This window comes from Micromesistius poutassou, assembly GCF_964030765.1.
Source record: "Micromesistius poutassou genome assembly, chromosome: 18".
In the NCBI taxonomy this organism is placed as follows: Eukaryota; Metazoa; Chordata; class Actinopteri; order Gadiformes; family Gadidae; genus Micromesistius; species Micromesistius poutassou.
In genome coordinates, this window is record NC_140288.1 from 600,957 (window position 1) to 617,584 (window position 16,628).

The 16,628-nt window shown below is 58.5% G+C and overlaps 1 protein-coding gene across 1 annotated transcript in view; it reads right to left on the reverse strand.

Annotated features, from left to right (window-relative positions):
* Positions 1-4,195: 4,195 nt before the first annotated feature.
* Positions 4,196-16,628, reverse strand: part of LOC311363160 (adenomatous polyposis coli protein-like) — a 31,982-nt gene continuing 19,549 nt past the window's right edge. The window contains 6 exon segments of the mRNA XM_084483113.1: positions 4,196-6,510; positions 6,512-11,444; positions 12,050-12,267; positions 13,116-13,232; positions 13,961-14,038; positions 14,776-14,915. Of these exon segments, the coding sequence (XP_084339239.1) occupies positions 5,329-6,510; positions 6,512-11,444; positions 12,050-12,267; positions 13,116-13,232; positions 13,961-14,038; positions 14,776-14,915 (6,668 nt within the window). The 3' untranslated portion in view covers positions 4,196-5,328.

Sequence of the window (16,628 nt, forward strand, 5' to 3'; positions counted from 1 at the left end):
TTGCCGGTTCGATCCCCGACCCAGTAGGAAAAATGTGGGCGGGTGAAGTGGTTGAGCACTGCTCTCCCATGCCCACACCCACGGCTGAAGTGCCCTTGAGCAAAGCACCTAACCCCTCACTGCTCCGGGTTAGTGTGTGCTTCACCTCACTGTGGGTTCACTAATTCACAGATGGGATAAATGCAGAGACCATATTCCTTGTATGTGTGAGCATACTTGGCCAAAAAAAAGTCTTTGAAGACAGATACCAATAAAGGAGGCTTGCAACAGGCGCACACAAGGCAGACTCTAAGAGAGCTGAGAAGTGTCATTGAATATGGATAATTTAATCACAGCAGTGAGGAGTGGCAGGCTTTGATGACGAAAACAATGTTTAAAATAAAAACCTGGTCTTAAAACTTGGACACAGCCTGAAGAAGATTGCTGATCTCATCACATGTGAAGCCATGATAGCTGGGAATAAAGACAAAGCAAAATCTATCCACCTTATTCCTCGCCAGTTATATTTCCCATGATTCATAGTGGCCCGCCGGTTTTCCCATTTCCGGTATATATGCTGTTTACATAGCGGCTAGCACATTTGCACTGCCAGCGCATATCTTAAAGGCTACGGAAATACGCCAGTCCACCATGACGTCACAGTTCGTTCTTCCGGGTGGCAAAAGCCGAAGCGTTCTCCGATGGCACCACTAGTAAACAAACCCTTCCATGTCATATGACCAGGGCAGAGCAAATCGAGAAAACAGTCAATGGCTTGAATGAATGATTTTCTTCTTGCGGGGTGCTACAGGACGTCTCATTAATATATATAAATATAACTTATATTATATTAATATTGTTTACATCATCGTTTCAACTTCAGATCAACAATGTTTTTAACTGTAACTATGTTCACAGTAGCCGGCTGGATGGCTTCAGGTCAGTGGAAGGCGCTCGTGTTCTGCCACCCGGAAGTGTCGGGTGGCAGAACGCGCGAGAGAGAGGGTCCAAACAGTAGGACCCCTTCATGGTTGCTTGCAGCTATATTCGATTTTCTTCCCACAGCTCAGAGAAGATTAATAATTGATATGCATTTTTAATAAATGCATTTCATGAAAACAAATGGTCCTTATTGGTCCTTATTTTTTTCCCCCCAAACAAAACTCTTCATCTAAAAAGGGCATGCCATTCTTGCAGATGTTTGTTTGCTCTAACAGGGACATAAGTGGTGCTGCTTATATACCCCAGTCCTCTTGGAAGGCCCATCCTACCAATGAATTCATACATTCAATTAACCCATTAATAAACTCACCTGAATGGAATATATGTGGTTGACAATTTCCCATGCAGGAGCCGTCTTTGTCATTGTGACCAAGACTTCACTATCAGTAACATTAACTTTACCATGGGTTATATTTGGGTTCTAGGGGAATTGTAAGACATTCATTATATTAAAAATATATATTTTTAGGCCTACTTTCTCTGACATAAAGGGAATTACAAAAATAAGCCAACACCAAGAATTCTATGATGTACTCTGGACGGGAACTCGGGTCACCCGTACCACACGGAAAGTGCTAGACCGTTCACCTTAATGCTGGTTGATAGAATACATAGATTTATAGAAAAACTTGTTGAGAAAATAGCCACGATAACGCTAGCAATTAATTTAATTATTTCTTTGCATCATTTAATCTTAGACCCTTAGTGAAAATATACGCTGTTTGTACTTCATATATGCAGTGTTTCCCATAAATTACTTAGACTGTGGCGGCCCGCCATGGTCTAATTTGTCCCGCCACAGTCTCAGAATGAACCGAAAAAAATTCTTACACTTCTCATAATAACATAATTAAGATCTGTAATAGGGCTGGGCAATAAAACGATAACGATATGTATTGCGATAGACACGTAATCAATATCAATAGAAAATGCGTTTGATAGAAGGTTTCGATAATTCTTTTCCTCGTTGGAAGTTAACGGAGCAAAGAGTCTAGCGCCGCTTTGAACCAGAGGTTGCGAAGCAAGGTTGGTTGCGTGAACAAAGGCACGCGTCCTCTGATACCTGTGGAGAGCAACGTACGGAGCGACACGCCAATGGGCCAATCATGGAACAGTATCAGGTTTGGCTGCGCCGTCTCGTCTCGCGTGTGTTTCATAACAGAAACAGCGCGATGTGAGAAACGAAAGATGAGCACCGCAACGAGTGAGGAAATTGTAAATAATATATATGAAGATAGTTCTTCTCAGATCTCAGGCGCCGCGGCCAGCATTGGTTCATGACAGTACTGGACATATCTCCATGTCCCAACAACAATGACATCCATATGTTCCATGTTCTAGGTTGAAGATAAGCTTTAATCCACCTACCAAGTAATGCAATAGTGATCTCATGATCTCATCTCTTATGTTTACATTTAACCATTTAACACTGCAAATGTTTTTAGAACACTTTTTTGTAGCACTTGTTTTTGAGCACACACACATATATATATATATATATAATATTTATATTTGATATTTGTTCATAGTAGTTCTGCCACACCCCATTACATTATAGACATAATAATACAATCCGTAGGCCTATCCGGAAGATATTTTTGCGTAGGGCTACATGAATTTTAACATAGCTTCACCCGTCAACCCACAACGTTCCGCTGTGACGACAGGGGGCGCTATAAACGGTAATAAGCCCAACCAGTCAATCACAGGCCGGACTCAACGCGCCTCGTGGCATTAGCTGCGTTAGCATTAGCCCCGTTAGCATTAGCCGCGTTAGCATTAGCCTCGTGGCATTTGCCCCGTTAGCATTAGCCGCGTTAGCATTAGCCGCGTTAGCATTAGCCTCGTGACATTTGCCCCGTTAGCATTAGCCGCGTTAGCATTAGCCCCGTTAGCATTAGCCTCGTGGCATTAGCCCCGTTAGCATTAGCCTCGTGGCATTAGCCCCGTTAGCATTAGCCCCGTAAACATGGCGACGGGATATTGCGCAAACGACACGCAAAACCAAACTGAACCGCGCGTTTTCTTTCGAAAAAAAATAAAAATAAAAATAAGTAGCGGCAACACGTCTAGTTCACAAAATGCGGTTCTGTTACTCATCTCTGGCTGGAGTGTCGTGGCCGGAGGTCTTCGTTCGGCTGCTGGGGCGGCGGGCCTCGACCCGGACCGCCCGGGGACCGGAGGGCCGGCGGGCCTCGACCCGGACCGCCTCCTGGAGACTCCGCCTCTGGGGGTCGTCGACGGTAGGTGTTCGTCACGAAGTCACGCCGTTCAAACTGCTGTGAGCCGTCGTGAACTCAGTTTACTCGGACCCGACGAGGAGAGGAAAGGAGGAAAGGAGAGGAGGAGAGGAGAGGAACCGCCGCCGTCTCAGAACGCACGAGGGTCGCATCGCGTGCAGAACTTCAGCAGTCTGACGTCGGGGAGGCTGGGAGGACGTTAATTGACAGGTGTGCCCAATAACCAATTAGAAGGTCACTGTTGGGGCGGGCTCGACCAATAGAAAAGACTGGAAAGAAAGAAAAGGCTGATCCCATATACCGCGGATATTTCATCAAAGTATATGTTTAACCTTCAAGAAGCTCGACAGTAATAAAAGGTAAAGGGATGGCCAATCATTTCTAAATACAGAACCAGTCACCACAAGAGGGCGCTACGGCACAATGCATATAAATAGTCGAATCAGTGTTCACGTTACACAGAGCCAGCGTGCTGTCATGTTCATTTTCAAGTTGATCTTTAACCTCCAGAGGAGCTGCGGACATTTCGAATAGGTTGAAGCATACATAACTGAGTCGTAATATCAGTTGTCCCACACAACATGAGCATGTTGTGTGTGTGTCAAAAACGACCGACAGAGGGCACTGGCACAACAGTTCCAATGAATGGACACACACACACACACACACACTGAGCAGGTGGAGGGTTCCGGAGGCGTGGCTCCCCAGAGCTCCGCCTCTCGCCCCGGGGGGGCGGGGCTTCAGCACCGCTGAGGAGATCGTTAGACGTATCTGGCAGAGAATGAGGACACACGTTGTCTAGTTTATAACCTTTACTAGATTCATTGGCTGGGTTCACTTCAACACAACATCAACTACACCTACGGCCGCCCCCAGCGGCCCCCATGCGGTCCCCCCCCCCCCCCCCCAGACTCCACCCCTCCCCCACCAGCAGGGGACGTCTTGAAGAAGAGGATGAACAGCTGATAGTTGACTTTATTTTCTATATCTTACACATTTTCCAACACAGGAAAATACAGAATTAATAATTTAAGTGATTAGTGACATCGTTTCACCAGTCAGTTGCATTCTTTATTTTTAAGCACGGGGTAATCAACTGGGTTCTTCTTACACTTGAAGCCGTCTCAGAGAAGGTGTGTGGGCTTTACATCTTAAACGGGAACATAAAAATAAGAACAGCTCTGTCACAGTCAGAATCACTTGTGGCCCTGTTGGGGCAGCGGCCCACGTGTTTATATATTAATACAGGAGCGCTCCGCCCACGTTCACAACACACGGCCAGAAAACAGGAAATGTACACCTTAAGGAACGCAAAGATATTAGTTGAATCTTTAATATAATTTCTCAGAAATAAATTAACAAAATATAAAAAGAAAAGGGTCCAAAAGACAGTTTTAGAGTGAAAAGAAATAAAATGTAGGTTTTCGCACGTTGGTACATACAAGTTAAAGTATCACACTAGTATTTTACTGACGTTTTTCAGGGCAGACGAGGGATTATTAAACGTACTTCAACGTGCAACAAAAACAGCATACCTCTCGGTTGCTATTTTCATCGTACAATATTCAAATTGAACAGTGTTGCCGTGGCAATGGTAGTGTGTGTGCGTTATAGCATGCTGAATGCGGTAAGTTATTTCTACGAGTCTATCTAACGTATAAATATAAGCTTGATGGGAGCGATGCCTTTATTCAACCTTTGAAGTCATTTTTCTTCTTGGAAAAGTTGAACATGTTTAGCGCATAAAAGTGTTGTGTTCAGCCAGAGCGTCCTGGTGTCAACCAAGAATGCAATCAGCAGCACGGACCCCCCCACTGGATAACCCCCCCCCCACCGGATACCCCCACGTCAGAACAGCCCTGGGGGCCGATGGCTTCATGCGGTGAGTTCTTCCCCAGGTTCTCCTTAGTGTCGTCGTTTCACTTTGAAAGTTTTGTTTCAGAATCGTTCTGTTTGTGTGGATTCAGTTCTCCGTCTGTACGGTCCTAGAGGAAGGGGCGTGTCTTGCAAGGAAAAGGGGCAGGTCCTAGAAGGAGGGGGCGTGTCTTACAGGGACATAACTTAGAGGGGAGGGAGGGAGGGGGGGAGGGGGGGACGGGGTCAGGGGTCAAACGGAGGTGACTATATAAGACCCCCTCTCAGAGCCGTCTCCCTTGGAGGGGGAGGGGGAGGGGGGGGTCTGCTGGGCTCTCTTCTTGCCCCCCCCGGCGGCGCTGACGGCCACGGGGGAGGGGATGAGCGAGGGCCTGGCGCTGGAGGGGGAGGGGGCGTGGCCGCCGGCCGCGGGGCCGCTGGCGTCGGCGCTGCTCTTGCGGGGGCTGGGGACGTAGTTGAAGGGCGAGACGCGGGCGGCCACCGTCCCCCCGCCGCCGCCGCCGCCGCCGCCGCCCCCCGCCGGCCCGTTCAGGTAGCCCTTCCCCGGCCCCGCCCTCTCGAAGGGCGGGGCGCGGCCGGAGGGGGCGGCGGCGGCGGCGGCGGCGGTGGGGGGCGGGGCCTCCAGGCTGTCGCGGCTGCGGCTGCGGAGGTTGAGGTTGGTGTTGGGGGCGGGGCGGCCGGGGGTCGTCATGGCGACGGCGGCGGCGGCCTTGGGCGGCGAGGGGGCGGCGATGACGGGCGGGGCGTTGGAGGAGGACGAGGACGAGGAGGAGGGCCGGGGGCTGTTGATGGGGCAGTCCTCCATGCGGACCCACACCTCCTCCTCCTGCTGCTGCTCCTTGGCCTTACGCCACGTGCCCCCCCCACCCCCCCGGCCGCCCCCCCCCTCCTCCTGGTCTCCCCGGGAGGAGGAGGAGGAGGCGGAGAGCAGCGAGGAGGAGCTGCCGGCGCGCTTCCAGGTGCCGACGCGGGGGAGGGAGGAGCCGTGCTGCCCGCCCTCCCCCTCGGCGCGCCGGCCCCCCCCCTCCCTCTTCCAGGTGCCGGTGCGGCTGAGCCGCGGGGAGGGGCTCTCCGAGTGGGAGCGGTTGGGGTTCAGGTTGTTGTTGTTGTTCAGCGAGGAGGACGAGGACGACGAGGAGACGGTGGAGCGGCTGGAGGGGGCGGGGCGAGCCGAGGAGGAGGAGGAGGAGCCCACGGGGTCCGGGGGCGGGGCTTCCTCCGCCCTCTTCCTGCCGGGGGCGGAGCTAGGCGCCTCCTTGATGAAGGTGGACTGGCGGACGAGGGCGGGGCGCTCCGCGGCCGCCTCGCCGCCCGGCCCCGCCCCCCCCCCGCCGGCCGGCGGCGGCGCCGCCCCCCCGCCCACCGCCGCCCGCCCGCCGCTGTTGGACTTCCTGATGGGCGGGCCCGGGGGCGGGGCCTGCTTGGCCGGTCGTCCCGGCGACGGACAGGAGAGGCGGGAGGCGGGGGGCGGGGCCCCGGGGGACTTGGTGGACGAGGCGGAGGAGGAGGAGGAGGAGGTGAGGGGGGCGGGGCGTCTGGAGGGGGTGGAGTCCCGGGAGCCGGAGCGGGAGGACGACGCCCCCCGGCCCCGCCCCCCCTCCCCGGGCTCCGCCCTTCTGCCGGGGGGGGTCTTGGTGGCGAGGCGGGGGGGGGGGCAGGCCGGCGCCGGGGGCTTTGAGGGCGCGGCCCCTCGGGGAGGGCGTGGCCATCGCCGAGGGGGGCGTGTCCGACGTGGGGCGCGGCCGAGCGGCGGCGTCCGTCTGGGGGCGGGGCCGCGGGGCGGGAGGGGGCGTGTCCGACTGGGGGCGGGGCCGGGGCCCCGGCGGGGCGGCGTCCGTCGGGGGGCGGGGCCGGCCCGTCAGCAGGCTGCGGTAGACCTTCTTCCCGCCCTTCAGCGCGACGCTGCGCTCCTCCTCCTCCCTCCTCCTCTTCTCCTCCAGCGTGCTCCGCTCCCCCGGCCGCAGCACGCGGGCCCCGCCCCTCGGCCCTGTCGGCTCCTTGGGGGCGCAGACCTCCTCCTCTGGCTCCTCCTCCTCCTCTGGCTCCTCCTCCTCCTGCTGCTGCTGCTGCTCCTGCTCCTCCTCCTCCTCTTCCTCCTCCTCCTCCTCCAGCTCCTCCTCGCCGGCCCCGCCCCCCCGGTCTCCCGCCTCGGGCTCCTCCTCCGGCAGCGTTGCCGTGGCGGCGGGGCGCGGCGGGCGGTGGAAGGGCGAGCCGAGGGAGAGCGAGAGGCCTGAGCGCAGCGACAGCACCGAGTCGGAGTCCTCGTCCGACGAGTCCTGGGGGGGCGTGGCCACGGCCGCCTGGTGCAGGCTGCTCACCACCGAGTTGGCGCCCTCCTGGATGGCCTTCCAGTCGAACGCCTCCTCCTCCTCCTTCAGGCCGCCCTCCTCCTCCTCCTCCTCCTGCTGCTCCTCCTGCTCCTCCTGGTGGGCGGGCGGGGCGGCGGGCGGGGGCGGGGCCAGGTGCTTCCTCTTGGGCATGGCGGAGCTGATGCACTCCAGCAGGAGGTCGTCCTCAGAGTCGATGCTCAGCGAGCTGAGGGAGGAGTTGCGGGAGAAGCAGACGGGCGTGTCCTCCACGTTGAAGGCCCGCGGGGCGTAGCCCGCCCGGCCGGGGGGCACCGCCGGCCCGCCGGGGGGGGGCGGGGCCTGCGTGTGCCCCTGGGGGGCGGGGCCGGGCTTGGCCGGGGGCCCCTGGGCGGGCGGCGGCGGCGGCGGCGGCGAGGGGGGGCTGGCCACGTTGTTGTTCTCCTGGTCCATGATGTCGCTCAGGGAGCTGAGGGAGGAGTTCCGCGAGAAGCAGACGGGCGTGTCCTCCACGGCGAACCGCAGCTGGCGGCCGTCGTCAGGCCCCGCCCCCGCCGCCGCCACCGCCACCACCGGCGGTGGCGGCGGCGGGGCCTGAGGCTCCGCCCCTTCCTTGCTGCGGGGGAGCACGGCGGCGGCGGGGGGCGGCGGCTTGTGGCCCTGCGGCGCCTCGGGGGCGGGGCCTCGCGGCTCGGCGGGCGCCCGGCGCCGCTCCCCCTCCGCCCCCCCCCCCCCCCCCCCCTCCTCCTCCTCGTCGAAGTCCAGCGAGCTGAGGGAGTCGTTGCGGGAGAAGCAGCAGGGCGTGCCCTCGATGGGCGTGTAGTGGTGCGGCGAGTCGTAGGCGAAGCGGCGCCGCAGGGGCGGGGCCGGGGCGGCGCCGCGCGGCGCCAGCGTGGGCTTGACGGGGGAGGTGGGCTTGGGGCGGAGCTCCGACTCGCGCTGCGCCAGGCCGCCCACGGCCGTGTGGGCGGGGCCAGCGTCGGCGGGCGGGGCGTGGCGCTGCGGCTGGGGGAGGTGGCGCTGGGGGCGGGGCTTGGGCATGGCGGCGCTGATGCACTCGGCCAGGATGTCCTCGTTCTCCTCGTCGTCGGGGACCTCGCCGGCCCGCCTCTTCACCTCCCCCCGCCGCCGCCGCTCCTCCTCCTCCTCCTCCTCCTCCTCCTCCCGGGTCGTCACGGCGACCGGCCCGTGGCGACGCCCCTTGTGGTTGCCGGCGGCGACCTCGGTGGGCGGGGAGTCGATGGTGAGGTCGCTGAGCGAGGTGGCGGTGGAGAAGTTGAGGGGCGTGTCCTCCACGCAGTACACCAGGGGGGTCTCCTCCTCCAGGGGGCGGGGCCTGTGCTGCTGGGGGTGGAGCTTGTACACCGGCAGGAGGCTGGGCTTGCGGCTCGCCGCGGTCGTCGTGGTCGCGGGGCCGCCGCCCCCCCCCTGCCCCTCGCCGCCGCGGGGGGGCGGGGCCGGCGCCGGGGCGCCGTCGGCGGCCGCGGCCTTCTTGGGTCGCCGTGACGACCGCGTGGGCATGGCCAGGTGGATGCACGCCTCCAGGATGGAGATGTCGTCGTCGTCGTCGTCCCCGACGACCGTGTCCATGTCGTCTCCTCCTCCGCCGGCGGCGGCGGCGGCGGCGGCGGACCCGCCCTGCGGGCCTCGCTCAGTGGGCGCGGTCGCCGTGGCGACGGGGGCGGCGGCGCGGCCCGGCCCCAGGCCGAGGGCGGGGCCGTCGGGCTGGCGGGGGATGAAGGGCTCGTCCACACTGAGCGCGCTCAGACTGGAGGCGCGCGAGAAGCCGTGCGGCGTGCTCTCGGTGGCGAAGTGCAGCAGGAAGTCCTCCTCCTCGTCCTCCCGCTGGCCGCCGCCGGCCGCACCCCGGCCGTGGGCGTGGCCCCGCTGGCCCCGCCCCAGGCAGGAGGCGCCGCCGCCGGCGGAGGAGGAGGAGGCCAGCGGGTCGGCGGCGGGGGCCTTGAGGCCGGCGGCGGCGGCGGGCTGCGGGGGCGGGGTCTTGTTGCGGGACGGGGGCATGGTCTGCCCGGGGCTGTCGGGGAGGTCGCTGGGGCTCACCACGCCGCTGGCGCCGCCGCTGCCCGGCTCGCTGGGGTGGGACGAGTGGATGGAGGGCGAGCCGAAGCTGTCCAGGGAGCTGAGCGACGTGCAGCGGGAGAACATGAGCGGCGTCTCCAGCGCCGACGCCAGCGCCGACGACGGCGCCGAGGAGGGGGCGGCCGGGGGCGGGGTCTTGGGCGCCGCCTGGCTCTGCGGAGGCTGCTGCTGCTGCTGGTGGTGGTGGTGGTGGTGATGGTGGTTACCGTGGTGATGGTGCATCTGCTGGTTGCCGTGGTGATGCTGCTGCTGCTGGTACGCGGCGGCGGCGGCGGTCGGCGGCGGCGCGGCGCGGCGGGACAGCTGGCGTTGTCCCGGGCCGTCGGGGGACAGGCCGGGGGCGCCGGGCGGCCGCGCCGGAGAGGACACGTCGCGCTCCTCCTTCTGCCCGGCGCCGCCGGTGGGGGCGGGGTAGTGGCCGTGGCCCCGCCCCCCCGCCCGGCGCCGCCCCCCGCCGCCGCCGCCGCCGCGGCGCTCCTCGTCCTCGTCGCCCGACGACAGCGAGGACAGAGAGCTGCCGCGCGAGAAGCAGATGGGCGTGTCCTCCACGCAGTAGGTCAGGGGCGTGTCCTGGTTGGCCCCGCCCCCGGGGGCCTTGGTGGGGAGGGGCTTCTGGCCTCCGCCGGCGTTGCCCTTACAGGACGCGGCGGCGGCGGCGGCGGCGGAGGAGGAGGCGCGGCCCGGGGAGGCGTGGCCTCCGTACTTGATGCTGTAGTCGATTGGCTCCTGCTCGTGGCGGCGGGGCGGCCGCTCCCCCTCGCCGCCGAAGTCGTCCCCGTCGCCGCGGTGCGGCGGGCGGGGGTGCGGGCCGCCGTCGCCGCGGCTACCGGCCCGGTAGGATGCCGGGTAGGGCCGGCGGCGGTCCTCCTGCCGAGGCCCCGCCCCTTCCGCCTCCTCGTCCTCCTTCTCCCGCTCCCTGCCGCCGCGCGACTGGCCGGCGGCGGCGGCGGAGGCGGGGGCGGGGCTCTGCCGGCCCGAGTGCAGCTGCTCGTCGGAGTACTTGAGGCTGTAGTTGATGGGCGTGTCCAGCTCGGCGTCGGCGGCGTCCGCCATGCTGTTGGCGCTGTGGATCTTGTGGGCCAGGTCGGCCGGGTAGCGCCGGTACGCCGCGCCCTCCCCCTCCTCCTCCTCCTCCTCCTCCTCCTCGTCCTCCTCCTCGTCCTCCTCCTCCTCCTGGCGCCGCTCCTCCTCCAGGTGGCGCTGGTCCTCCGTGGCGCCGTAGCCGTCGGCGCTGCCCACGCTGTGGAGGCTGTCGCTGGACGCCGCCGGCCAGGCCAGCGCGGGGGGGCGGGGCGGCGCCCGCGGCGAGGAGAGGACGGGCGTGTTGGCGTACGGCGAGCGCGCCCCGCCGCCGCCGCCGCCGCCGCCGCAGTCCTCCTCCCCCTTGTGGCGCCGGGCGGCCGGCCCGCCACCGCCGCGGCCCCCCGCCGCCGCCGCCGCCGCCGCCGCGGCCTGCTGCTGCGCCAGGTGGTGGTGCGCCGCGGCCGACGGCGAGGGCTGGCGGTGGCGGCGGTGGTGGTGGTGGGCGGGGCCGCCGCCCAGGTTCTCCAGCCCGTCGAAGGTCTCCGACAGCTGCTGCCGCTGCGCGTCCAGCTCCTCGATCAGCGCCTTGTGCTTGCGGGCGTGCAGCGAGGGCGTGGAGGCCAGGTCGCCGCCGGGCCCCGCCCCGCCCACGGCGGCGGCGGCCGAGGCGTACTTGGCGGGCCGGTTGGCCAGCAGGTTGCGCAGCGCGGCGGCGCTGCCCATGGCGATCATCTTGTGGCGCGAGTGCACCAGGTTGCGCAGCATGGCCACGGCGCCCATCTCCCACAGCGCCTCCTGGTCCCGCGGGTCCCGCGCCGACAGGTTCCACAGCGTGCCGCAGGCGTTGGACACCACCGTCAGGCTGGGGGAGCGCAGGTGCTGCAGCAGGGTCGCCAGGCAACCGTTGTCACGGAGCACTTGTCTACAGGAGACGGGGGGGGAGGACGGAGTCGTTATGAGGACCAATCAGGAGGCCTGGAGGGTGGACAGGAGGCTAATGCTAACCTGTAGGCTAATGCTAACCTGTAGGCTAATGCTAACCTGTAGGACAGGAGGCTAATGCTAACCTGTAGGCTAATGCTAACCTGTAGGACAGGAGGCTAATGCTAACCTGTAGGACAGGAGGCTAATGCTAACCTGTAGGCTAATGCTAACCTGTAGGACAGGAGGCTAATGCTAACCTGTAGGCTAATGCTAACCTGTAGGACAGGAGGCTAATGCTAACCTGTAGGCTAATGCTAACCTGTATGCTAATGCTAACCTGTAGGACAGGAGGCTAATGCTAACCTGTAGGCTAATGCTAACCTGTAGGACAGGAGGCTAATGCTAACCTGTAGGCTAATGCTAACCTGTAGGCTAATGCTAACCTGTTGGCTAATGCTAACCTGTAGGCTAATGCTAACCTGTAGGCTAATGCTAACCTGTAGGACAGGAGGCTAATGCTAACCTGTAGGACATGAGGCTAATGCTAACCTGTAGGCTAATGCTAACCTGTAGGCTAATGCTAACCTGTAGGCTAATGCTAACCTGTAGGCCTGGTTTGTGGCCACCAGACTGGAAACGTTGCGCAGGATGCCGCCGGCGCTCTCCACCACGGCTAGCGCGGCGCTAGCTGGGCCCCGCTGAGCTAGCGCCCGGGCTAAGAAGCCTAGCGCGCCGCCGACGGCACAGAGCTCGGCCTTGTTGTCGCTGCAGTGAGCGGAGAGGTTCCAGAGCGCGCTCAGAACGGACTTCAGGGTGGACTCCTGGAGGGGCACACGGCCATGACATCATCACATCATCACATCATGACATCATCACATCATGACATCACATCGTCACATCATCACATCGTTACATCATCGTTCATCAACAGCATTGTCATTATTTACGTCATATATCCCTTATTGTTTTTACTAAACTTTTCTACTCAACTCCTATATACTTTATTCTAGAACAATAATTCAAGCTTGATATAATTTGCCCCACTCAACTATCCCTGACTTTTTGCAGACAGAAAAGTAAGGGTAAGCTAGGGCTGCTTGATTATGGAAAAAATCATAATCACGATTATTTTGGTCAATATTGAAATCTCGATTATTCAAACGATTATTTTTGAGTTTGAAAACATGACGCATTTATTCATAATTTCTCTCCAAAAAAAACACTTTGTAAATGAGAACTTCGAAATTTCCCCTTAAAAATATACACAAAATGGTCAAATAGAAAATAAAGTCCAGATATGAATCCAGCTGTTCTGCAATTTCTATTAAAAAAAGATTAAAAAAAATTATTGTTATTATTATTTTTTAAATCGTTTCAACTCGATTATATTAGTTTGGTGATCGTTTCACTCTGAAATGGAAATCGCGATCAAAATTTGATTAATCGCCCAGCCCTAGGGTCAGCCTACTCTACTAGATGTCAGTACCTTCAGTAGTACTAGCAGTAGTATACAGTAGTATTCAGTAGTGTATATAGACTACAGTATGTGGTAGATGGTAGTACTAGTAGTAGTATACAGTAGTAGTCAGTAGTGTATATAGACTACAGTATGTGGTACATGGTAGTACAGTAGTATAGTATAGCAGTAGTATACAGTAGTATTCAGTACCTTCTGTACATGCAGTCCACAGGACATGAGCGCCGCCACGCTGCCGACCTCCCTCAGCGTCTTCTTGCTGCTGGCGTCGGCGCGCCATGACAGGTTACGCAGCACGCTGGCCACCACCTGCACAGGAGCCAACGCGCCTCATGAGCATGTGAACGTACCCGCATACCGCCCCCCCATACCGCCCCCACCCCCCCATACCGCCCCCACCCCCCCATACTGCCCCCACCCCACCATACTGCCCCCACCCCCCCATACCGCCCCCCCATACCGCCCCCACCCCTGCATACCGCCCCCACCCCCCCATACCGCCCCCACCCCTGCATACTGCCCCCACCCCCCCATACCGCCCCCCCATACCGCCCCCCCATACCGCCCATATCTATACCTACTGTATCTATATCATACGGCATTCACTCATTTACAGACCGGGTTTAAAGAGGAACACAACAAGGTCAGTTAAGTCACTCCAGGCTAATCGCTACACATCAAGCTAAGCTACACATCAAGCTAGGCTAAGCATCAAGCTAGGCTAAGCATCAAGCTAGGCTAAGCATCAAGCTAGGCTACGCATCAAGCTAGGCTAAGCATCACTCAAGGCTTACATTAAGTCTGTCCAAGCATCAAGTTAAGCTACACGTCGGAAGAAGGATAAGCGTTAACGTAAGAATACAGCCTAAAACACTTTGATATCGTTATAAAAAGTACTTTGGTGACGTACAACGTAGCCCGTGTGACGTTACATGGCCGGTACATTTTACGTTTCATAACAATGTCAAAGAGTTCCTTGAAGCTTGGCTCAGCATCAGGCCGAACAGACACACTAATCCCTGAGCTGCTGCCCACACCTGCTGCAGGTCCTCGCTGTCAGACTTCAGCTGGGCCACCATGGCCCTCATGCAGCCCTTCATGGAGCACAGCGTGGCCTTGTGGGTAAAGAACACACAATCATTAGACTAAATCACACACAAACACACAAAGACACAAAGACTCAAACACAAAGACACAAAGACTCAAAGACTCAAACACACAAAGACTCAAAGACTCAAACACACAAAGACTCAAACACACAAAGACACAAACACACAAAGACACAAACACACAAAGACACAAAGACAAAGACTCAAACACACAAAGACTCAAACACACAAAGACTCAAACACACAAAGACTCAAACACACAAAGACACAAACACACAAAGACACAAACACACAAAGACACAAACACACAAAGACTCAAACACACAAAGACACAAACACACAAAGACTCAAAGACACAAAGACACAAAGACACAAAGACTCAAACACTCAAAGACTCAAACACACAAAGACTCAAAGACTCAAACACTCAAAGACTCAAACACACAAACACTCAAAGACTCAAACACACAAAGACTCAAAGACTCAAACACTCAAAGACTCAAACACACAAAGACTCAAAGACTCAAACACTCAAAGACTCAAACACACAAACACTCAAAGACTCAAACACACAAAGACTCAAAGACTCAAACACTCAAAGACTCAAACACACAAAGACTCAAAGACTCAAACACACAAAGACTCAAAGACTCAAACACTCAAAGACTCAAAGACTCAAACACTCAAAGACTCAAACACACAAACACACAAAGACTCAAAGACACGGCCCCACGCGGCTCTACCTTGTTGCCGACGTCCCCGAAGGTGAGGTTGGTGAGCGCCATGCCGGCGTAGCGTCTCAGCGTGATGCTCTGGTGGTCGGCCGTCAGCCCGTACAGCTCGCAGTCCGCCTGGAGCAGCTCCGCTATGGCCTGGAGCCCGCCTGGAGAGACAGACAGGGCGTTAGAGACAGACAGGGCGTTAGAGACGGACAGGGCGTTAGAGACAGACAGGACGCTAGAGACAGACAGGACGCTAGAGACAGACAGGGCGTTAGAGACAGACAGGACGTTAGAGACAGACAGGACGCTAGAGACAGACAGGGCGTTAGAGACAGACAGGACGTCAGAGACAGACAGACAGGGCGTTAGAGAGAGACAGGACGCTAGAGACAGACAGGACGCTAGAGACAGACAGGACGTCAGAGACAGACAGGACGTTAGAGACAGACAGGACGTTAGAGACAGACAGGACGTCAGAGACAGACAGGACGCTAGAGACAGACAGGACGTTAGAGACAGACAGGACGTCAGAGACAGACAGGCAGGACGTCAGAGACAGACAGGACGCTAGAGACAGACAGGACGCTAGAGACAGACAGGACGTCAGAGACAGACAGGACGCTAGAGACAGACAGGACGTTAGAGACAGACAGGACGTTAGAGACAGACAGGACGTCAGAGACAGACAGGACGTTAGAGACAGACAGGACGTTAGAGACAGACAGGACGTCAGAGACAGACAGGACGTTAGGCTCAGTCTGCTGCAGCCCGCCTGGAGAGACAGACAGGACGTCAGAGACAGACAGGACGCTAGAGACAGACAGACAGGGCGTTAGAGAGAGACAGGACGTTAGAGACAGACAGGACGTTAGGCTCAGTCTGCTGCAGCCCGCCTGGAGAGACAGACAGGACGTCAGAGACAGACAGGACGCTAGAGACAGACAGACAGGGCGTTAGAGAGAGACAGGACGTTAGAGACAGACAGGACGCTAGAGAGAGACAGACAGGACGTTAGAGACAGACAGGACGTTAGAGACAGACAGACAGGACGTTAGAGACAGACAGACAGGACGTTAGAGACAGACAGACAGGACGCTAGAGACAGACAGACAGGGCGTTAGAGAGAGACAGGACGTTAGAGACAGACAGGACGCTAGAGAGAGACAGACAGGACGTTAGAGACAGACAGGACGTTAGAGACAGACAGACAGGACGTTAGAGACAGACAGACAGGACGTTAGAGACAGACAGACAGGACGTTAGAGACAGACAGGACGTTAGAGACAGACAGGACGCTAGAGACAGACAGGACGCTAGAGACAGACAGGACGTTAGAGACAGACAGACAGGACGTTAGAGACAGACAGACAGGACGTTAGAGACAGACAGGGCGTTAGAGACAGACAGGACGTTAGTGACAGACAGGACGTTAGAGACAGACAGACAGGACGTTAGAGACAGACAGACAGGACGTTAGAGACAGACAGGGCGTTAGAGACAGACAGGACGTTAGAGACAGACAGGACGTTAGAGACAGACAGGACGTTAGAGTCAGACAGACAGGACGCTAGAGACAGACAGGACGTTAGAGACAGACAGGACGCTAGAGACAGACAGGACGCTAGAGACAGACAGGACGTTAGAGACAGACAGGACGTTAGAGACAGACAGACAGGACGTTAGAGACAGACAGGACGTTAGAGACAGACAGGACGTCAGAGACAGACAGGACTTTAGAGACAGACAGGACGTTAGAGACAGACAGGACGTTAGAGACAGACAGGACGTTAGAGACAGACAGGACGCTAGAGACAGACAGGACGTTAGAGACAGACAGGACGTCAGAGACAGACAGGGCGTTAGAGACAGACAGG